Source organism: Trachymyrmex cornetzi, unplaced genomic scaffold, assembly GCF_001594075.2.
Source record: "Trachymyrmex cornetzi isolate Tcor2-1 unplaced genomic scaffold, Tcor1.1 scaffold61, whole genome shotgun sequence".
Taxonomy (NCBI): domain Eukaryota; kingdom Metazoa; phylum Arthropoda; class Insecta; order Hymenoptera; family Formicidae; genus Trachymyrmex; species Trachymyrmex cornetzi.
In genome coordinates this window covers 364,688-389,060 of record NW_017299926.1, presented here as the reverse complement: position 1 = coordinate 389,060, position 24,373 = coordinate 364,688, and the positions used below count along the sequence as shown (strand labels likewise).

Sequence of the window (24,373 nt, the reverse complement as noted above, 5' to 3'; positions counted from 1 at the left end):
GGATTCGATCCCGAAGAAGGCACCGTCCTGTCTTCTCAAGCTTGATGACGAGTCGTGCCCTGGCGTTTATCTTTCCGAAGGCCGAAGAGGGAGAACGCGCGGTGAGAGATGGAAAGAGCGAGTGGCAAAGCGAGTTGAGCTTCATGGATCTATGGTGGGGAGCAGACACCGATCGTGTATGCCACCGACCACAACAGTTTAAAAGCAACCTCCGTCATGATCGCGTCAGTTGAATTCTAAGTTACCCTACCACTTCCTCTTCTTTTCTCATTTTCTTCGACAACGACTCGACCGCGCGCGTATCGAGAGACAGGCCCCGCTCGAGCACAATTGCCTGCCACCAGTTCCTTCCACGCAGCGTGGAATGATCGTTACAGATCGATAAAGGGAAGAGATGAATCTCCCTCTCCGTCCGGACGCGAAATCGATCGGTGGAGGAAGTTACAAGCGGATAAAGAATACAAGTGGGTGATACTTGCAAGCACAGTGTCTTCAAAATCGATGAATCGATAAGTTCATTCGAAATCGCTTCGCGCGAATGTGCTATTCTGCAACGCGAGTGGTCGAATCGTAATGAAAGAAGCGAGGAATCGGCGCTGATCAGCTGGTGATGATCTAACCGCTCGATCAGGGATCGTCGCAATGAGTGCCAAACGAAGAGTGTTCAGCGCCTTGGATGGGCTTATTAAATGTGATCGTGCGATCGTATGCTCAGTGTTCCTATGGTATCTCACGTTCCTAATGTGCGTTGTCGAGGCCAGCAATCCGGGGATATGCGTCATGAACGGCTGTAACTGCACCGTCAAGGCGCATCGCTGGGTTACCATCAAGTGCGTCTTCTCCAAGGAACAGGCAAGAACACGTTCTAACTTAATGTTCTAACTTGTTGCCGCTGTCAGGGCGGTAATTTTGCGTTGGTAAACTCTAAAAATATCGAAGCGACGGGAAGGCATCACTCAAACCGAGATTATAATATTATTGTCTTTTTTATTACATTTCCTTGGATAAAAACAATTTACGAGCTTAACGATAACATATAATGCCTGTAAAGTATAAATCCTATCTCATTTATGATTACTGCATTCCTCTAAAAGATAAAAAATTTCCAAAGATTAAAGTTCATAAACATGATACAGTTGGGCAACTCTAAAGAATAAAAATATCAATTTTTTGTTTTATTCTTATCGAGTTAGAAAAATAATAAAAGAAATTAAAATAAGAAGAGCTACGAGCCAAAACAAACAAATTTTAATATATGTGTGATACAGTTGACATTAAACATAAAAGTAAAAACAAGATATAAATATGTCTACACAAAACTAACGTTTCGACCACCTTCGAGTTGTTTTCAAAGTTCTAAACTAATATGTATATAAATAGCGGTTGACTAAAATAGATTGACATTAAACATAAAAGTAAAAACAAGATATAAATATGTCTACACAAAACTAACGTTTCGACCATCTTCGAGTTGTTTTCAAAGTTCTAAACTAATATGTATATAAATAGCGGTTGACTAAAATAGACTAACATAAATAAGTAATTATAAAAGTACAATGCCAAAAAATAATTAAAAGTAGACTTTCACTATTTAGGCCCTGATATCAGTTATGTGTAGTTGACGGAAGGTAAATCTTGGATTTGCGCCAAACATTAGAAAAATATTTTTTGGTACTTGAATGAAACATCGATCGATCGTCACCGAAGCAAAAGTAAGCGACAAATATGTATCTTTAAAGTTATCAAAACGGGACTGCTTTTCGTGCTCTGTAAGCATAATAATGATGTGATTTTCCGCGATATTTACGGTTTGCGCGAAATTGTTTATTTTGGCACGTCGTATTCGTTGCTCTGAAAGAGGAATCGTTAATGCACGATAGTGAAAGTTTGCCGCAATCTTGGGAGACTTGGATTCGCCCTCCACGCGGGATTAGCATATAAATCATTGGCCCGTGAAGACGGTGGGAATCGCATGCACGCACGCGCATATTCGATACGTGCGAGTGCACGCAAGTGCGTGCATTCGCAGGCATACCGTTGAAATAAGCCCATAAGCGGTCTAACGTTCGAAACAACTATACGAACTGATATATTTAAGCCTTTTTCCATATAATATCTGCAGTTGCTAAATAAAATCTCACTTGCTCGTAATAAGAGGAAAAAAAAAACACATATATATTGACATGTTTAATATTATTTCTAGAGCTACGAGAGCTCACGTCTTTCTCTATAAGTATTTCCATTGACAAATCTATTGTCCTTTTACATTTCAGTATTAATGGTAGTGCCCTGTTTATAATAGAAATGAAACAATTTTGGAGAGATACAATAGAAACGTAGGAGAACGAAGAACGTAAGACGCGTCTTCGGGTCTTAAATCCGTCCCTGCGAAACAGGCTGTAACTTGTACTTGCCATGTTTCTGCAGGAGCAACGTACAGCAGCCGTAGCTCCACTTGCCGTTGTCAGCTGCACTCAGCTGGATACCATCCGTACAACCCATGCAACGGCGTATTACGCTACGCGCTTCGTAATTCACGCGAAGTTTTCGACAAGAGAGACTTGAGTAGAAAACGTGATAAAACTATCGTACCGAACTGTCAGTAGCGATAACTTACTCGAGTGCAGCATCGTAAGGGCAGAAATGTAGAGTAGCATCTCGTTGATTCGAGACAGATCTGAGTTGATATGTGCGAAACCGAATATCGCAAGAATTTCAATGATATATGTTGAGCATTACGGCGTGTAATTCGATTTAGTTTCGAGTATAAATCTTACGATGCGTTATAACGTAAATCTTTAAACAAGATGGTACATCATATGAGTTTCTGACGTAGAAAATTGCTTTTATCACAAAAGATTAATGATAACATTGTTCGCAGAAATACGTTCGATATATAATATTAAAAATTGCAAGCTTTTCTCTTTCATATTTTTAAAATATATAAAAAATATTTGATTCGTTTTGAGAATAATAAGTTAAAACTGTTAATACTGTTGTATTAAAAAAATAAAAATAATTGCATTTCGACTCATGTAATAAGAATTACATGTATTGATTTAGTACTGCATGTAACATGAGAGCACGTAATAAATAGAGCTGATAATCCAGAATTTTTCCTCGAAAGGGAAGATTAAATTTCTTGTACGCTTCTTGACCGCAAACTGGAGTAGACCTATTCCCTATCTACGCTACGATCAACCGCTCACATAGAAACGCAACGGAAACCAGTTTTAAGGGGCATTCACAGCACTTCTCTCTTGCAACAGTCCGACGCACTGTCTAAAGATCTTATTAAATCGTTTCGTTTCATTGCTTTGTCGCCATTCATTATTACGATCTTCGGACTGCTCCGTTTCAAACATGCTCCGAGTAATCGGCGATGAAACAGATGTAATACATATTTTTTTCTCATGGAATTTCTTCATTGAATAATAAATTAAATGTAACTGAGAGCTACAAGCAAATTAATATATATATATATATATATATATATATATATATATTTAAAATATTTATTAAATATTATTCAAAGATATAACAATGAAAATGTCTGATTACCGTAAATCGTTTATAGTCAAATCGTCATTTATATTGAAAAAATCTAACAATTATGTATAAATATATTCGATCGCATGTAAAAATGTAATTAAAATCAATATTTTTTAAAATATAGATAATAATTCGCTCGTGTTATGCTAAGCAAAAATATACAAAAATTTCGTCTCAAAAGGTATGTGAATTTTTGAATAAATGCATAGTTTATCAATTTAATGTTATAATCCTTTGTTAGCTCGTTTATTGACCAATATGTTTTATTTATTATTTTTTATTATATAATATTTTAATTTAGATATTTAAATTCGTCAGTCATGCCAATTTACGTAAATAAAATATAACTGATACGATTCTTTTGTGAGTTTTAATGTAATTTTTAAATCATTGAGAGCGAATTTTATCTATCCGACAAACGCCTGCCATATTAAGCGTAGGCGTGACGCACAGATAACATGCACCCGGTATCCTCAGCAATTGACACACAGCAAAGTAACTGGTGTCGATGAATCAAGCCGATAATACGTCTCCATCCCATCCCTAAGAATAAAATAATAAACGCGATGTCCGAGAGCCATTGGTTTTTTTTAGAGGGCCCTCTAAAAACACATTTAGAGCTTTCAAGGATGATATAATCGAGTAGCGAGAGCATTGACCAAACGAGTCGTGACAAGTCGTTTTGCTTGCTCGACGGTGTCTACAGAAACAACAATTGGCAGCGTTAGGTCACTATTATACTACCGGACGGCAAATACTTGGTAATCAAATCAGATTCAGCCACGGCGTCACTTATCATTCCAACACCATTAATTCCATTTACCAGCTTCGCCGCGTGGTAACAGGCTGGCAACTCCTTATCGGCTCGTGCAAGTTCACTCGAAACAAGGACATTTTAATTCGATCGGTGGAAATGACAAATCAAGCGGCGATCGAATATTGAAATCGTGGCGATTTCAGAAGAGTGCAGAAATGTGTAATTTCTCGCGTATCTCCCTCGCGAGGAAAATAATGCGACGTTTCCTCTGGCGGTCATTTATCCCGTCAATAAAAAGTGATTGAGTTAAGCAAGGATGAGTTCATACACGGTCCTATTCGCCGCTATCTTAGATACTATTACAATCACATTTACTAAAAAAAAAAAAAAAAAATACGACGTTATATTCGTCATGTGTCATATAGATATTTATCTTTATTTATCGGACGTTCGTTTATCTCTCGTACTTTTATCGTAACATAAAACAAGTCAGACTGTAGCAGTAAATTTATCTGCCATGTTTCAAAAAGTCTAGAAACTCAATTGAAATAATATAATATATTATAGGACCGTATATGTGATAACACAAACTATAGAAATCAATTGAAATATTAAAGAATTAAAGCAATGTATTTAGCAATATATCGACATGTTACATCACGTCATTAAATCCGATTACAACTTACAGAAGCAATTCCTCGCAATGACCCTCGCGCGACTTAGATACGTGGAAAGATTTCCGACAATAGCCAACTTACTTGGCACTTTGCACGAGTAGATCGACCCGATAGGTCTCTCGCATTCGTCCTCACGCATTCGGTTGAACCTAGGCGATTTCCGGCGCATGCAATTTCCGGTCGGAGGGTCCATTACGGCCAAAGTAGAGGTACGATGCATTGTCCGAGCCAGCTGCTTCACGAATATTTTTTGCTCCGTCCGTTCGAAAACTTGGAATCTATTTCACCATCATCGTTTAAGTTTAAGTAATGTAATTACTTTTTCACTTCGTTCCAGTTTCAATTTTAGAGTCGAATATTTTAACGAAAACTTTCTTTTCATTCTCTTAGTTTAAAAAAAAGTATCAATTGACGTTAAGCAACGGTAGTAAAGGAATGTAGGATTTCTCATATTTAAAGGACCCATGAATTGGATCAGAGAACGATCGGTTGTGAATTCAGTGCTGATAACACCGCACTGAACTTTCAAAGACTTCATCTTCAGATGCATCGTGCTATGCAAACGCCAAGATTTAATTCGAACGGTCCACGGCACCGTTATCCGGTGGTCGTCGACCCGAAATTACACGTGGAAACAACAATTAACGTTGGCACACCACGTGCTGGCCACTGCGCCGAAACAATTTCGGCGTGGCAGCAGTTTAGACGTGCGATTTAACGCTCACGGACCCGTTAATAAGCGGCGGCTTTTCCCGACTAACTCGATTACAAGCCGATCGCGCGATTATGGTTGGGCTGAATCTGTTAATGTAAATCGGCGAAAACAATGCGCCGCCGATTAAACCGCGGTTGCATGCATCTACGCTGCTGACCCTTTCTGCAACGGTCTAGCAACGCCGCTCCTCTTTCTCTCTTTCTCTCGAATTCCCCTGTGAACTCTCTCCGTCTCTACCACCCTCTCTTCCTCTCGCCATCATAATCATCTCGAGTGGAGCAAATAAACCTAACAATCGGAACTGGAAAATAACATGTCGCGTGAAACCGTAGCGAGAACGATAGCGGCACTTAGGACGGAAACGATGCCACCAGATACGCGCATGTATACGTATGTAGTATGTACACGTCCGCACGCACGTTCGACGACCCCGCTATAGAAATACAACTTGTGCTACGTACAATTATTTGTTCAATTTATGTTTTGTAATTATCCATTCTGTATTCTGAGTTCGATCTATTTTCATATCCGCTTTTGCTCCACTTTTGCGCTTTTATAACTGTAACTCTTTACTCTTTCTTTCTAGTAGGCGTTAGAGCAGCAGATTTTGCTGGTTTCTCACCATTTTGTCCACCCGTATACTTAACTTTTCTCGCTTAACTCTGTAGTTGCTGTTTTTAATTTGTAATTGATGCGCAAATAAATTAAATTTTCAAAAAATTAAAAAAATTATTATTGAGGAATTCAGTGAAACAGAGCTGCCCTGGTTCATAAGTCGAAATCAAGTTAATATCGATTAATTTTTCGGACCGTTTGATTCGATACCGACTATATTTTTCTATTGATGATCTTCGAAGAAGATTGATATTTTATCAACGCTGTATTGCTAAAATTCTTTCGAAGATCGATAGAACATCTAGTAGATGTCAAATGAAACGGTCCTAAAAATCAATCGATTTGAAATCGACTTGTGAACCCGGGATGAGATCTCCAAAAATAAGGGTGTGAGGGGTAATGTATCGAATTTTGTGACATCGATGGAGGACAATGCGTAACGAGGTCCGCCTCGTCCTCGAGGACGGTCGCACCTCCGCGGTCTCTTTCATACGCCTCGCTTCTACTTCAGCTGCCGGTGGATTAATAAATTGACGGCTCACGTGGTTGCTTAGGGTCCGGAGGGTACAGCGGGTAAAAGCAGCGCGCGGTGGGAATTTCGTGCGGACAAAACCGCGCCGCGATAGAATGCCGGGCCGATCCTCGCCTCGGCTCAATTTATTCACAATAGGCCCTTTCAACGAATTACACTCTGGTTCACGACGTATCTCTTCGGTCGGGGCGTCAACGCGAGAGAGCGTAAATGATGCGGGTTTGGTTTGCATCAGCGGGAAGCGAGAAGTGTTCGGGATAATCTTACGTAAATCGGCGTCTACAACTTTCCGATCCCCTTGTGTGAGCGAATAGAAAATGTTAGCGAGCGACACGTGGGTGTGTATATTAGAATTTATATTGTACGGCAAAGAGTAGGAAAGTAGCGGTCGACTATGAAATATATATGACCAGGATGCATAAACAAGTACGATAATTACGACAATCTACGAGCAACAGTTAATACATTTGCATCTAAAGATCTCAATGCATTATTCGTACCACGTTAATGCAAAAAATTAATGTAAAGTTATACAGCGGCAGTTTCTGGAGTAGAATAAAAAATTTATACTAGTGTATGAACGGTACGGATGATTATCGTATATTTACAATAAACTATTCCTTTCAAAATGTCTCGTCTTTCGTTTACAGTAATTTAATCTCTCTGTATCGGCCGTCTATTGATTAACCAATCAATTGTGGTCAATAGCGACCTAATTGAGGGGAACATTTCCACATGGAAATTCGACGATCGCCATCTGTAAGTCATCATCGTTTCCTGTTGCAATTTCGAGCTACCTTCGAGCGTCCCAGCGCAATATTTCACAATTAAAATCGGCGAACGTGCAGCCGCGAGCGTCGATTCGAAAACAATTTCCCAGCTTCATGCTAGCCGCACCTAGTGAAGAGATGCGAGAGCGAGAGATCTTTTTATCGTACTCGTGAATCTCGGAGCCGCGCTCTCTCGCCGACATCCTACCGGCCCCCGATAACTTCGATAACCCAATAAACGGCTCGGTGGAAAGGGTAGATCCGGCACGATCTCGATCGCGGAACGCGCCATTATCACTCGCGGCCCTCCCTCGCGACTCGTGCAACCCTACGATAAATTATTTTAGGATGGCTCGCTGCAACACAATACATGCACGCGCAGCTGAGAGTCGATTGCGGTTCGCCGGCTTTGTCTGGAGAATTTGCTCCGGGGGCGTAGATATAGCTCGACATCCTGCTTCGTTCATTCGCAACGATAACTCTCGTTCTCCAACCAACACCCCCTCGCGAGCCCTCACGAATTATCGCGATTTGCCACACGTGCGAAGTGCCTCGCCTATCTGCATCCTTGTGTACACGTTACGCGAATATATACGGCGGAGACCGACAATCGCATAAATATGCTCGTGCACGGTTGCGTTCGTTCGACCTGGATCATTTGCTGTGTGTCTTCCGCGTTGCGTTGGAAACTGTAGCAGCGTGTGTAATCCGGACATTCCAATGAGTGTGCGCGCAAGGGTGAACGGGTTAACGTTAGAAATGCCCTGCCAATCTCGCTGCATGTTTCAATTATAGAGTGTCATTGTCCTAATAGAAGATTTTACACTTGAAAGAACGTACAGTATCAAATTAAATCTCTTCGTTTAATCAGCATATAACGCCAGACAAGCCGTCGTCATCGGATAAAACAATAGTGTCTTAGAGATTTCCTTTCTTCTCTCTTAATAAAGAAAATAAAAATCTCTCAATAAAAATATCTCAAATAATAGTAATTTACTGCAATAAATTCTCTATAATTTTGTACACTGAGAAAAAATTTAATCAAGTTTAATCAATATTTCTTAGATATAAAGATATATTTATTTTGTGTGATACAAGAAATATTAATTTGATTTAACAAACATTCTTTTTACTGAATAAGTATTTATTTGCTGTAAGTAGTTTTTTTCTCATTGTAAGATATAATTTTTCCTAATAATTATTCTCTAAAATTTTGGGGGAAAATTATCACTCTGAAGAGTGAATTTTCACTCTTACAGACTGAAAATCGAGCCACTCTTTTTCAAGCCTGGCGCAATTTTCACTCTTTAAAATAAGATTCCACTTAAAAGAATTTAAAGAGTAGTCGAACTTTTATCTCTTTATTAATCTATAGTATCTCTCATCTTTATCTATGACTGCTTCTTAATCTCCTTTAGCATGATTATATATTTATTAATTTAATTATACATCTGAAGTAAGAAGGAACTCGTCCTCCAGCAATCGCGTAAAGCAATCGTACAGAGACGCAATCGATAAAATGTCCTCTGGATTCAATGTAGCGAATGGAGATACAGGAGATATAGATCGCGGGAGATTAAAGCGATAGAAATGAAACGGGAGCGATTGCTGCGCGCGGCTAGCACGTCGCACTTAGCAGATCGCAGGCCATCCAGTACCCGGTGTGCTGCGGCAATTAACCGAATTATCCCTTGACGCGACCCGGCCGAGGCCCCCGGCGGAATAATGGCGCTCGCTCGCTCGCTCACATGTCGGCAAAGGCAAGCATACCCTACTGTGGCCACATATGCGAGGGCGAGTAGTAATTTCATCCCGTGCGAAGCGCACGGCGAGAGAAGGCAAGTGTCAGTGGGTGCATCGCCATTCCGCGAATTAACTTCCGGCATTCCCCGCGGCGATCGTCGTAATGCTACGCTTCGAGCTTCGCGAATTTCGCAAGAACGAGGTATCACGGTGGAGAACTTTGCGTCTACTGTGATACTTCATTTCGCACGAAATGTCAAACCCATGTGGGCGTTTGCTTAATGGCGCGGCCAAAGCTACCAAATATTAGTAACGCGCGATAACATTGTCCAGAAAGATAGAAATTAATGACTGACGGGAGAGATCGTGGATACGATTAAACACATTTGATCCAAATTGAACGTCGAATGCAATAATTAAAAAAAATATCTAAATAGCAGAGCATATACTTATAGCAGAAACAAAGTTTTATTCTTCCTTCGATTTGCAATAAATTCTGGTCTCTTTGTCAGTTCATAATATAATTTTTTAATAATTTAAAATAAATTCAATAGCTCTCTCTTCAGGAACGATGATACTAAATAACATAAATTTGTCAAAAATCTGGAACAATTTTATTGCGATTACCAAATATAATATTTAAATCTGATAATAATGCACTAACGAGTCACGAGGTAATTAATCGGAATTGTTTAACAGTCGCCATTAGAGGATACGAGAGAAATGCATAATTATAATTTCGTTATGTCGGAGAATAGTATTAAATATTCAACCTCACTGCGCAGAATTATCCGCAGTATATCAATGAACATATCGGATAATATAACAATATTTTATTTCTAAAATAAATTTTTATTTTCAACTCTGAACTTTTTAATATCAATTTTATGTTCTATAGTTTAAAGTTAATTTCACAATTTAAAAGCAAAAATATCATTGTTCTCCATTGCCCGTCGGCCATTAGGTAACCATTCTCTGTTTTTTCAATTGAAGAAGACTTATTACGACCAGTTAATTTTGACGAAGAGAGTAGACGGCGGCCTAAGAGATCTCTCTCCGTGCCAGAGTTTAGAATAACTCGATTGTGTCCTCCTTTCGTTTACCTCGAACTAGAACTAGACACAGTGAATTGAGTTATTTTTATATGTCGGAGACACCCAGGTTGTTTCCCAACTGCGTCAATTAGCCATGGCACAACTTCGACGGTGACGAAAACAGAAACTTGGGGCCTTCCATATAGACCTCCGCTCCTTTGCCGCGCACCTTCCACTTATCCAGTTCATTCATCTCCCGACGATCATCTCTTGACACCTCCATAAACGGATTTAGACGTCATGGATGACGAGAATTGTCGTGGCGACGAACGCGGAGGGAACGTCATCTGCGTTTCGATTAGCACTTCTATTAGAAGTTAATACGTCGCTCGATGATATACGGCCGTCAAATATTCTCGTTGATTCCAATTCAAACGGCGGATCTTTGATGTACGTGACCTGGCTGCCGTGTATTCAACACGCGAAATCGACATGCGCGACACGTACTTTCAAGCTGCTTAATTATTTATCCATTCGACGCGGTGCGCTTCTCATCGCATAATTTGGAGGTTGGTTGTACTTGATAATAGTGGAGGAATGTCGAAGGCTACGCAAAGAAATTCAATAGAAAGGCGCCAACTTATTTTCACACATAATTCATCTTACGTAACTTCTTGTACCTCGTCTTTTATTTTTATTCATCCTTCATCCATGTCAGTCATAATGCACTGGCTTAATTACAACTTTCTTACTACCTTTTCCCATAATTTTCGATGCAAAATCAAATCAAACATTATAATAATGTTTAATCTTAATATAAATTAGAAAGATTAACAATATATTTTTATTTTTAATGAGAAAACAAAATTGAATATAAGAACGAAATTTGAAGAATCTAGCGAGTTTAAATAATTTTAACGATTCAGATTAATCCTTGTGTGTTTTTCTATGTCGAGATGAATTCAATATAAAGAACTTCGCAATATGTTTGTATTTTTATTTTCAATATGAAAACAACTTTGATGTACTTTATAAGTATTACGAAATTTGAAGAATCTGACGAGTTCAAGTAATTTGAACAATTTAGATTATATATTCCTCTCTGTTGAGATGAATTCAATATAGAACTTTGTGGCAATCCTCCACATAGTTTCTCGAACACTCGAAATAGACGAAACGCAAGATTATAAACAGCATTAAAAATTTAACGGGTAAATTTTTTGAAATTTATTAATTTATTTTGTCGTTATGTTTAAATATATTATCTGTGTTGTTGAGTTGGCATACTTTCAAAAAAGATCCAATATAGGTATACCTATAGTATATTGACAAATATTGTCGATCAATCGTGATCACGTATTTGAGTCGTGTACACTTGTTGATCCTCGGTAGACCTGATTTCGTACAATAATCGCACAGCCACCCAACAATTTACGCAGATATGTGTAGTTTTATGTATGTAATAATTTTTTATGTATTGTAATAATGTAGGGTAGGTAGTCCAACAGTGAACCAGTAGTACACTATGAACCATTGCGATATTTCATAAATGCGACGTTATCAGATTGTGCTGCTATCATGCAGCGACTCGCATTTGACCCATCCTCGGCTCCCCAGTCGACTGGCAGATCGCGCCAAGGACGGCCATGTAATGTCACATTTTAAGAATTTTGAATTGTAAAGTAAATTTTTTTCGTAAGTTTTACGTATTTTTTATGTTTTTGTTGTTCTACCTATCATTTTTCTCATTGTGCAATAGTTTTGTGTGCACATTTGGCTTTATTATTCTGTAAGCAACTTTTTCTGTTACATTATTTTACCACATTATTTAGGAGATTATCGTGGAAAAAGTTAGGTGGTCTACAATGAATCATTTTGACGTAGTGAACAATGTACCATGGTATATTGTAGACTATATAATCTTTTTTATGATAACCTTCAAAATAATAATCCATTGTAATAATTATTTAGGATACGACCCCTCTCCCTACTTAAATCTCAATAAAAATATACTTATTCGATGCGTTTTCACTCAAAACGAAAGAAAAACGCGATGATCGGTCTTGTAAATCCTCACCACCTTATAATTATCTATTTTATAAATAAACATTTTAAAATATAGCAAAACTAAAATAATCCCAACAATTCACAGTATAAAACATGTAGTTCATTATTAAAAATAGCATGGTTCATTGTGTAACACCCCTTGTACACAATAAACTTCCCGTTTTTTAAAATAATCGAAATTGTGACTAAACTTCAGGGATAACTTAAAAGTTATTATTTACAGTATGTAGTCAACTAAATTCATAAACTGTATGCAAAAATTCAGACCTTCAATTCAATAATTGAGAGAAATACGAGCCTCTGAAATTTACATGGTTCATTGTTGGACCGCTTACCCTGTATAATTGTAATTAAAATAAAACGATAAGACATGTCACTATATCTGGAGTATTTGTAAAACTTTTTTAAATACAAATTAATTTTTAAAATTAAATTACATTAACAAAACGAGAAATGTATTTCAAAATAAGCTGAAATTAGTTAAGAGTTGACATGCGGAAACTCATGCAGCGTTCCAGCATCATTTACTCTCGTGTTCACGCTAGAAAGACTATAACATGCGTGCGAAAATATTTTCATGTCGGTATAAACCTCTATACAAATTTTATTAGACCATTATAATAAGTAGAGTTTTCGTGGTTGTTTTCATCCGTCATGAACGTGGCGTTCAGCCAAAACTATCGAGTTTTCTCGATACCGCAGAACGAAGTCTGTTACCACAGAACCACAGTCCGACGGCATTCGCGCAATCCAGCTAAAGTGGTCTGTTCCCTTTATTTCCGCTCCGATGCATTCCGAGCGAGCGCCGGTCGCGTTGTATAAGTTGAAATAATGTTTCCTCGCGTGCGCCACGACGACGATGTGACCCTTGCGATTCATCGATATTCTAGACAGTCAGCTTTCTTGAGATTCCCTTCGCTAACGGTATATGTACTGCAACCTCCGTCTTGCAATCCATGTTACAATCTGCCAGAAAGCAACGCTCCTTCGATATTACGAATCTGTTTCTGCCACAATGTTGCCACATACAATTGTTTGGATAGCTGATCAAATAGCGCGACATTAATTAACGTGTTCTCTCTCTCTCTCTCTCTCTCTCTCTCTCACACACAAAATTAAAAAAATCTTCGAAATTCGAATTGATTCATGCAGAAAACTGCAGGCCACAAAATTAAATAAAAGTTTCTAATCGGGTGATTCTTATGTTCAAATTAATTTACATATGAAACAGACATTATTGAAATGACAATGCACTTATTGTTAGCGTTAAATGTATCGTGAAAATGCGGGAATTCGAGGAAATCTCGTGGATTTCCTCTCACGAAAGTTTTACTTCGAACATATGAAACCGGACTAAACCGAAACGATAACGGAAACGATTCGATACGGTCCGTTGCGGAACGAAGCAAAACGAGGCGAGGCGATATTAAAAAAATTTCTGGTCTAAAGTTTCAGGGCGGGTTCAAACAAATTGAGTAACCATTCTCGAATAACTCCATCTGGTAGAAAATTTTTCGGAAGCTCAAACGTTTCTATATGGATTTCTTTGTTTGTAACAGCTGAAAGCCATCGGTGAACAATCGTTTTCACAAGAATAATTTAAAGCGAATAATAAAAAAATTGCGCAGCCCTTGATAACTGAAATCCGACAAACATTTCGACGTGTTAATTGGCACGAATTGATCCTGTATGTTTTCCATATTCAATAGAGCAACGACTCTCGTTAGCATGTCAATTATATCGTAACGTGGGACGAACGTACGCGAGCGGGTATGGAAATTAAACTGCCACCTAGAACATATCGCGACGATAGAAAATTCTATGATGGCTGCGGGCCAGCTCGCGGATCCCTCGTTCCCGGTACCGCAAAATTAAATCGCACCGACGTTTTAATGTCGTTCGTAACTCGCGCGGGACCTCGAGAGAGATATGCTCTTTGTGCCCAAGGCCCGCGATGCAGAAATAACCGGCGCTATCCGTGCGTCCCGACCCTTGAGTCACACCGACCATATGAAATGGCATGACTTTCCAGGAGCAGTCTTAGTCATTCATTGAGGAGGAAGAGAGACGGAGAGAGAGAGAGAGAGAGAGAGAGAGAGAGAGAGGAGAAAGAGAGATGCATTTTCCGACTTATGTATGTCACACGACGTTCTCGTGCCTTCCTCCGCCGCCGCACCTGCAGACCGCGTTCCTCTCCATTCTAAAGAACCGTTGACTGCAACAGCTGTTTCACAGCACGACGCATCCAAAGTAACCAATGATACACAATGAAAACAAAATTCGATGTGAAATTCGCGCGTAAGCATATCACACAGCGCGCTTTTATACACTTGACGTCGTAGTTTTTCCCGCGTATTTCTATTTCGTTAATTAATTCTATCCGTGTGGAAATTTCACGCTAGGTTGCAAGGAAATGGCGCATATTTTTCATTAGGAACGAACTACCGTCACTCCGGCGCCACGACATTTACTTCACTCCGCGGTATTATCAACTGGAATAGCGTGTATGCGGGATTTAATGCGCAGGAAATTCGCGACGCATTGCAGCTGATAGCAATATAGCTTTATAAATGAAGCTGAAAAGAAAGCGAAAGCATACGTCATAAAAATATTCAATCAGGATCGAATATATCAGAAGCGAACAAATTGATAATACACATCTCATGCAATAATTTCTGGATCTACGCTTAGTAGATAGGAACACGTGTTTCTGAGCTTTATGTAGATATGCATTAGCGGACGCTGTCGTGAAACCGAATTCAATATTATCGGAGATCGTACCTGTCCGGATAATCTGAGTCGTAATGAAGCTGCAGTCACTGTAAGCCAACGAGATCGTCTGGCATAGCTGCCCTCGTGCGCGCTCGTAATCGCGATACATTTCATCTCACTCCACTCGACATTTACATTAATCCGACGGATATACAACGATATCCGATGAGAGGAGCGTATTTTTTTTTCCTTCTCTCTTTTCCGATAGGAAGCATTCAAGGGTGACTCGTCGGTTGAAATCGAACCGCGAATTATGGCGGATCGACCGCGATGAGACGACAAAACATGAAAGAATAAACCGGAGCCTCGTGTTACTCGTGGAGTAACTGAGAGACGGGATGCGAAAGTCGAACCGTACGCATTACTCGACACGACGAATGCGAACAGTGGCATGACTCATCGGCGTTCTAATGAACTCTTGAAACGATTTTCCGGTGCTTTGAAGGAACCAGCATTATACGCGGTCTACGTCTGTTTGAGTTATTTTTCGCATGAACCGAAGTCAAATGTGAAAATAAACCAGGATGTGCGGCAAAATAATTTTCTATGCAAAGTAAACATCGCGCGTGTTCGAATCTGGAAGAAATCCAAACGGGAAGAGAGTAAAATTTCGTTTCGCTACGGAATTTTATTGTATTACGCGGAAGTGGAACATTGTTTAGAACAAGAAAAGAAATATTTCAAACGAATGGTACGCCTATGATCTTTTACGGTTTTATTGACCGTGGTAATATTTTTCAATCAAGAGATTTTTTTAGAATGCTGTAGTACGTTATGTCAAAGTCTTTGGCGTATGATGTAAAAAAGGCAAAAACGATAGTCGTAAATGAAGAAAAATCAATTATTCCATGTTTGTGCATAGCGACACGTACAAAATAATTCAATCGCTGAATGTTTGCATCTTAACATCCGCTGCGTTGCATTTTTCTTATTCTATATCTCACGAAAGACATAATGAATCAAGCCGTCGTGCAGTTTAAGATTGCTTAACATGTTGCTTAACACGTCGTATCTCCCGAGTGTTTAACAGACCCCTATATAAACAGTGTTGTGATATCAATGACAAAAATATCTTCAGATAACAGATTTAGTTATCGGGTGGGTTAAAAGTGCCGGAAGGAGCCAGATGCACTCACATGCATCACGGTAAACAAAGCTCCGGTCTAAAAATAGAAATAGAATAAATAATTTCTAATAAACGTGAGAAAAGATATCCTTCTCACATTTATTAGAAATTATTTATTCTATTTCTATTTTTACTTCTATAAACTTCTATAAATATCCTTCTTAGGATATCTTTTCTCACGTTTATTAGAAATTATTTATTCTATTTCTATTTTTAGTGAACGAAGTGAACGAAAAATCGGAATGGCGCTGATGTTTATTCACAGTATTTATTTACGGATCGTCGAAAATTCATATCTCACGAGGATCGGATTTTCCGAAGTCAGATTTTACGAATGGCTGCGAGATTCGGATTATCATTCGCGGACTGGTGTTGAATATTTCTATGTCCTGTATTTTTCAACGATTTTCAACGACACACGACTGTTTTGCAGTCGCAGTATTAAGGATATACGGGGTGTCTCTTTTTAGAAAGCTTATCACAATCTAGACATACTTTCAAATATGACGTTGAGAGAAACTGAAAGAGATGTTAGGAAGTCCAAGTCACATACGATCATGCTAGCTCAGGAAATATCCCGACAAACTGACGTTGAGATAAACTTCTATAAATAACTGCCAGGAAGATATAGAAATCAGTGAAAATATTAATATCTCAACTCAAATAAAACTATATTATTTAATGCATCATGGTATAAATTAACGTTTTATGATATTACTTACCTAATCATCATTAAAAATTATAAACAAACAAAATCTCTCCTTTTCATGACTCACGATTATATACTTAGTAAAATAAATAAAATATCGTTATCTTACAGAATGTTATCTATATGACATAAATTTCTTCACAGCTAAATGATTTAAAGATATTATAAATTTTTTAATGAGAAGAGTATCTTCATTTTGTTCTACGGCTTAAAATATAAGATTATAGTTTTTGATAGCGCAATAATTTTGCGATAAGACTGTTGTAAATCATGCAAAGTCTTAAATAAAAGAATGAATATACGTTTATTAAGCTTCCAGAAAACGATCTTAGTGAGTTGCCTTGTTATGATACGCATTACGCAACCAAGATGTAAATCTAGATGGAGAAGGCGAATGACGAGGCACACGGCCTTGGCACAATGTCGATGGAAACGCCGTGCAGCGTTGCAATTTTCTTTAATTGCTTGTTAACGTGTAAATCGTTCACAAGCACATTAAGAGACTCTATAATACGTCATATTCTATCTTTCATTTTGTTTTCATTTTAGAATGTGGAACTGCACGAAGGAATCATTCCGCCGGAGGCAACGGAACTCGAGGTCTCTCACTGCCGAGAACTGAGAATACAAACGGGTACGTTTGGCGGGGGCGCACCCCTGAAACGCGTACATGTTTCGGGGATCAACAGCCTAGTCGCCAAAAGGCAGGCCTTACAAAATCTCAGCGCACCCAATACACATTTCGAAGTGTCAGAGTGCAATAGCGTGTTCCTGGAGAGTCATGCTTTCCGGAATACGCGTGGTACGCTGAGCGTCTCAATATCACGATGCAAACACGTGGAGATAAAACCAAATACCTTCTCGTGGCTGCTGTGGCTCAAGGTGAGGGAGGTGTCGTCCTTGGAGCTCTCCAGCAATGCCTTTAAATTCGAGGCGCCTCAATCCGGTCGACATGGACCAGCGACCAAGGTCGGATATCTCTCAAATTAATCGCGTATCGCTATTACAAATTATTAAACAATGCTCATGTATCTATAATTTTATTTTAAAAATTACAACCGTGTTATTGATATTGATGTGTCTACATGATATGTTCGCATCCCAGGTACATTATGCTATTCATTTCTGATATCAGATAACACGTCAATATGAACAAGTTATATAATATTATTTGTAATGTTCCGTTTTGAATGTCACTTTAAATGAAGCTCAGAGCGATTCGTACTAATTTCCACTGATATGAATCGTTGTTTAATTAGATCCAAAAATCCGCAAATAATTCTTAAAGCAGCCATTTCTCGGAAATATAATTACAGTTTCGTATAAAAATTTACTTTGATACAGATTATGTTCCAAAATGTGATGATAAAGGAGTTACCCACGTCGGTTTTTCCTTCGGCTATCGCGGAAATTCGCATGGACGACATTTCGATGAGGACCATACGCAAGGATGCCTTTTGTGCCATGACCATCTTCAACGTGATTATTAGCAACACGTCTATCCAGGAGATTCAGTCCGGTGCTTTTAGTGACAGAGCGCTTATCCAAAGTCTCGAATTTGTCGATGTACAACTTCAGAATATCAACACGGCAGCCTTCAGAGCCGGACATGATAATCTCACGATCCAACATTCCAGGTTGTTAACGTTAAATTTACCTTATCGATCCTTACTGCGAAGCAGGAGAAATTCATACAAAATAAAATGGAAACTTGCAAACATTTTTTTCTGAAAAGCAGAATCAATTTAATGTTTCTGAATTAACTTTTATATTTTTCAATTTTTATTCCTTAATTACATTACTTTTCAATTTCTTAATATTTTTTTTTGTTGATACGCGCTTTAATCTTTTTTCTTTTATATTTCTTTCTCCATTTAGATTGTCCGAGGTAGACACTGGTGCCATTAATACATCGGCAGCAACTGTCACCTTTAACAACAACGAATTCGTACATTTAAAACAAGGCTCGATCGTGCTACATCAATGGAATCACATAGCAATCGATCGTAATGTCTTTATCAACCTAGAGAGCGACGCGATTAAAGCGGAGGTCAGTGCCACTTCGGCGTCCAATCTCGAATTTTCCTTCACGAACAATGAAATACAGAAGGCATGGCCGGGATCCCTCAGATTTGCAATGTTATCGCAGAAAGTGAACTCTGCGCGCGTTGGTAACAATTACTTTACTCAAGAAGAATGCAGGTGCAATCTTGAAAGTTGGATGAGCGAAATAACAAGCGGTAACAATTTATGGATGATGAACTCCAGCTACTGTAAACTCGATGACTTCTTGCAAAAATGCTTCAATCCGCCCAAGGGCTTTATGATTATGCAAAACTTTACGCAGCTTATATGTACGGAACGGAAAAAGCACGTCGATTGTGAGAAACCGTCGCCTAAGCCAGAGCCGAGCGTTAGTCCACCCAGCGTGGGTCCTCACATCTATCCAAGGCAGAAGGGATTCTTCGACATGGAGATGAGCGAATTGGAACAGATGGAACGCGAAAAGAGGATCATCGTCATTGTTTGCATCGTGGCGGTCTTTGTCGTCGTTGTGGTGATCTTAGCCTCAGGAATTCTCTATATGCGTCGTCGCGGCGTGTGTCCCAAACTAATATCTGGCTCGCTGATAAATCTGTCGAATTGGCTCTCGTCCAGCAACGGCATGACCGCCGCGACGTCCGCTAGATCAATATCGAGACTAAGCGTTCACGAATATGCCGGTCTCCAAGCGGAGACTAGAATTCTTGAAATGGACACTCCAGCAGAAGGTACGGAGGACGACGACGATAGGGAAGGTGACGTTTATCCGTACACGGAAAACAAGGCTACGCAAACGTTGCCGGAGGAGTTGACAGAGGAGTACCTGAGGGATCTTCAGGAACGACTAAACGATCCTGACAATCACAGTCAGGCGAGGGACATGATTGAGCACCTATACGAGCTTATCAAAATCGAAGAGAGTTGCAACAATAACAACGATCGGCAACCGGTGGACAATCGAGAAGAGAACGCATACGACGTGATCCGACCGAGGATCAGAAGACCCCGCGGAGCACCGAGACCGTCCGTAAATATTGGCACCAAAGCACCATCTTTGGATAAGCTGCATCCGACCGAGATACGTACCAGACCGCCCATCACCGAATACGCGCAACCGCGTGATCAGCGTACCACCGATCAAAATCATCTATACGCCGAATTGCCGGGCGACGAGACGGTGCCTAGTACAAGTCGACTGTCGCAACCAATCCTGGAGAGCCTAATCGGTAGAGCGCCACAGCCGTTACCGCCGGACGTGGTGAACGATCATCTTGTCGGCAACAATCGTCTTCTACGGAGCCTCGGTTACGATACTGACGATCGCAGACCACCGCAAAGCCCAAAGCTGGATTCGAGCTGCAGGAATCAATCCACTAGGCCGATGAGCTTCCTAAAGGCTCTCGGCGACAGTATCTTAGATATAGCTTCGAATAAAACGAATAATAAGAGGCCGAATTCGTTGCTGTGCGAATACGCCGAGCCGTCTGACGTAACTGCCCATCTCTACTCAGAGCTGCCAGAAACCCAGCAAACTTCCGCATCTACTAGCAAAATGGCGAACAGGCCACTGCCCACCAAGCCCGACCAGGATTCCGTCGCCACAAACGCGGCCAAGGCGTAGTGGCGCTCATTATCTGTGATATAAGTATTACGTGTTGTCGAGAAGATTAAAGTGTCTTTTCTTTTTGCCGACTGTATGAGGAAAGTGTTTGCACACATGCGTGTGTTTGCCAGAGCGATTGCGTAAGTTTCCGCCAGGCGAGGACGCGGGTCGCCTGGAATCTCTCGGCTGAGAGATTGTGTGTCTGTATCACAATACAGAAAAAATACGCGTTAGAAATTAGTGCAATTCATGCATACAAGGCTCGGACTTGTCAGTCTCGAGAACGAGAAGTGCGTTTAGTTTTTTAAATCGTGAGTGTATGAATAAACCCTTGTTAGAACAATCACGCACAGCGTTGCATACCATTTGAATGGTGTTCTCATGAAAGAAGTTGAATCTGTGTCCGTTGACTAAAGCGACGTTCATGCGAAAGTATCGCGGCGAAGTTGTGCCAAAATTAGTGCGTTACATACGACTATATGTATTCGCGTTCGTAACACGACAATGGTTTTCGATAAGCCTGCGCGATCAGCAAATCGTCGAAAAGTATCACCGCGCGAAAAAAATTGACGGATTTATTTATGTTTATCTGTGACAAAGGGATGTAAAACATAAATTTATATATTTGCTTCAGGTATTATTAAATAAGTATTTTACATTTGAGAAAACTTATTAATATCAACACCAATCCCTGCTTTAAAATGTTTGTTATTTTTAACAGTTATTTTTAAGTTCCATACAAGAAGAGTACACGCATTCAAAAATTGCTTTCATATTTTTTCATAATAATTCATAATTTAATACTATTATAAATTATTAAGAAATTATTCGTTCGCGCGCGATACATTTTAGTTTTTTCAATGGTTTTTTTTTTTTCATATACATGCATCGTATATTCTCTGATTACATTTCCTGTGTCCATTATCGACTTGCATGATTCAGGAAATATGAAAGCTCGCACAGAGAAACACGGAATATTTATCTTTGCTTTTATAATTGACCAATCTGAATGGGTGATAAAATATTACGTAAATTCAACAATCAGATCTCCCTCAGGCTATTCTCCTCCTTCTTGGACAAGTATCTCTCGCTTAAGATAACGTACATTGGTGTCCGAGGAAAGCGTATTCCAATTCACAAAGTACTTATTCGTAGGTTCAACAAGCGCATCGATTTCTCTTATCTAAATCTCTCATGTTCAAAGTGTCCTATACTGTCGGTGTCTTATCTTTAAGAATTTTACGATTCGAGTAGTTTTCTCTGGACGCAACCTCTCGCTTCTTCCTCGAGAACGCTTCCGAGTTCAGGGGATCGTCAACGGCGTACTCGTCCCTTTTATCAAACGACCCGCAGTGGTGCTTCACTCGAAGGGAGAAGCACCCTGGGACTAATGCAGCCGCGAACCAACTCGTCTCGGAACATCCGACGAGAGCCGAAAGATATTCTTAATCCCTCTCGGGGCGTACAGTCAGTCGGTATATATTCACGGCGAGACCAAACTATTCCATGAAGAATGTAAGAGGAACAAATAGAGCCGACTAGCAGCCGGGACGGGCTGCGATGCAGCTGTTGACGTCTAAACGGCCGCCTCTACGGACGGTAAAACCCAGAGAAAACTTCGTTCGGCGAGCTACGAAGGCGAGCAACAAAGACATCCGGACGCGGTGGAAAAAGTGCCTGCGCGAAAAGATCGTGGACAGAATATGTCTGTCTACGGCAACAATTAATTTTCCTAATTTCGCGTCTCAATACTCGCATTTTCTCTCCGACGAGTTTCAACCTCGCAATATAAATTTATAAGGAGTATTCGCACTCTCCCCAGTAATTCGTAGTCGATTTTTCCCGCAGCGCGAATTTAATCTAAGACCTAATTATCGCGCTATTTAACGTTGAAAATTAAAGCGCCCCGGTAAATTAAATGTCAGGAGCGTAAATGAATAATAGGACTTAGTAGTTACTTTTCAATTAATTTAGAGCTAAATGTTGATGCGATTAAAATTCAATTTACTAAAGACAATTACTGAGTAATTTCACGTTAAAAATTAAACAACTGACTAGATAATACAAATTAAATAATCAAAAATTATTTTATCTAACTGAAAAGCAGTGTCTCATTTGCATTCTTTTTACAAGGTACCTCATACAAAAAACTTTTACCTCACACACGCAATATACATTTTTCTGAGAATATCTGTGAATCATATTCGATTTTGGTATTTCCTAATTTTCGTTCAAATAAAGCATTCCGAGTTCTTCGTCAATATTTGTGTAGTGATACATACGTGTGCCTTTGGTTATCTCATATAAATAAAATAAGAAAACGTTTACTCATTGTCTCTTTTTCTCTCTTGTGTTAGAAAGATTCGTGAATTATTGCGTTACAATTAAAAATTTTAAAGACTACAGAAAACTTCAACAAAGAAAATAATATTTAATGACACGCGAACACGCGATACGCGGATGTTCACTGATAATTGAATATCTTATCTATGCGAGGACAGAACGAAACTTTTTATATCCCCGTAATTTTTCTACCAAAGTCACGATTTTTCCTAAGTTTTATCACGCGGTACTTTGTCGACAGGTTAAAGAGCGATACCAAGACGTGTGCTATACGAAAGCAGCAGCCCGCCCGCTATCGTACACCGATTCGCGGAATTGTTTATGGCCAGCCATTTTTCAGATAAGAGTGTCATTTTTCTCGAGACCGGCTGCTCGTCGTGGAAAGTCAAGAGAGATGGCCGAACGAGTTTTCAACTAGATGCAATTTGTTGCTTTCTCTTCCTCCTTCGATATCCGCTCCCGGCAGACGATATCCTGACTTGAATTTATAGATACTTACATATTATTTAATTTATGATTCGCTATGAATAGCCGAATCTATTCAGAAGAAAAATATAAGTGCCAATATATATATATACATTTAAAATTATGTGGAATAGTAGAATCTTTTACGAGAAAACATGCAATGTTGTAAAATACGTTTCTGAATTTCATTCAAAGCTTATTACAACAATTCTCTTTCTCTCAATGACTAGAGATGGTATAGTTTGAAAAGTTACAGGAAAAATATCCGTCTCGTCTTATAAAAACGTGACAATTGAACAATAAAGTACATTATTACTCTTATAAGGTATATGAGGCAACGAAAATGGGGCCGCAGTCGAAATTATAGCGTTTCCAATTTCCGAGTTTCTCGAAATCGAATCTTCGAATGTCTAACGATAGATTGTCTCGAAAGGCTGCGAAGCAGAATAGGTATCCGTGGCGGAAGTGGATGAGATCAGGGCGGCTGTGATCCAGCGTGCTCTCTCGTACGGGAGAACATAATCCGCCAAGCCAGATCGAGCAGCAGGCAGCTCTATCAGGTTTCATCAGCGAGCCAATCATCTCATCACTCGGATGGCCGTGCTAGCATCCGATTCGCCGTGCTCTAACCCGTTTCTCTGGTCCCTGACCTAATCCCTTGTGTCAGGAGATACCGGGAAAATCGATCGAGGATCGCCTACGAACATCTCGCCGGCGGCTGGCACGACTGGGTTATCGAAGTACCAAAATCATGGGCCGATCTGGGGCTTACCCTAAGCTGAAGCTTAGATCGTAAATGGATTTTCCATCTCATGGCTTTCTCTCTATTTCTCTCCTGCCCCCCCCCCCC

General features: G+C 39.6%; 2 protein-coding genes across 2 annotated transcripts in view; one reads left to right on the top strand and one right to left on the bottom strand.

Annotated features, from left to right (window-relative positions):
• The window catches only part of hiw (MYC binding protein highwire), a 201,710-nt gene that overhangs the window by 16,394 nt on the left and 160,943 nt on the right, over window positions 1-24,373 (bottom strand). The window lies entirely within an intron of this gene.
• LOC108766683 (uncharacterized) lies at window positions 219-21,311 on the top strand. The gene is made up of 4 exons (XM_018516107.1): window positions 219-852; window positions 17,619-18,038; window positions 18,414-18,706; window positions 18,948-21,311. The coding sequence occupies exons 1-4, from the start codon at window positions 643-645 to the stop codon at window positions 20,731-20,733; spliced, it is 2,709 nt and encodes a 902-aa protein (XP_018371609.1). The 5' UTR covers window positions 219-642; the 3' UTR covers window positions 20,734-21,311.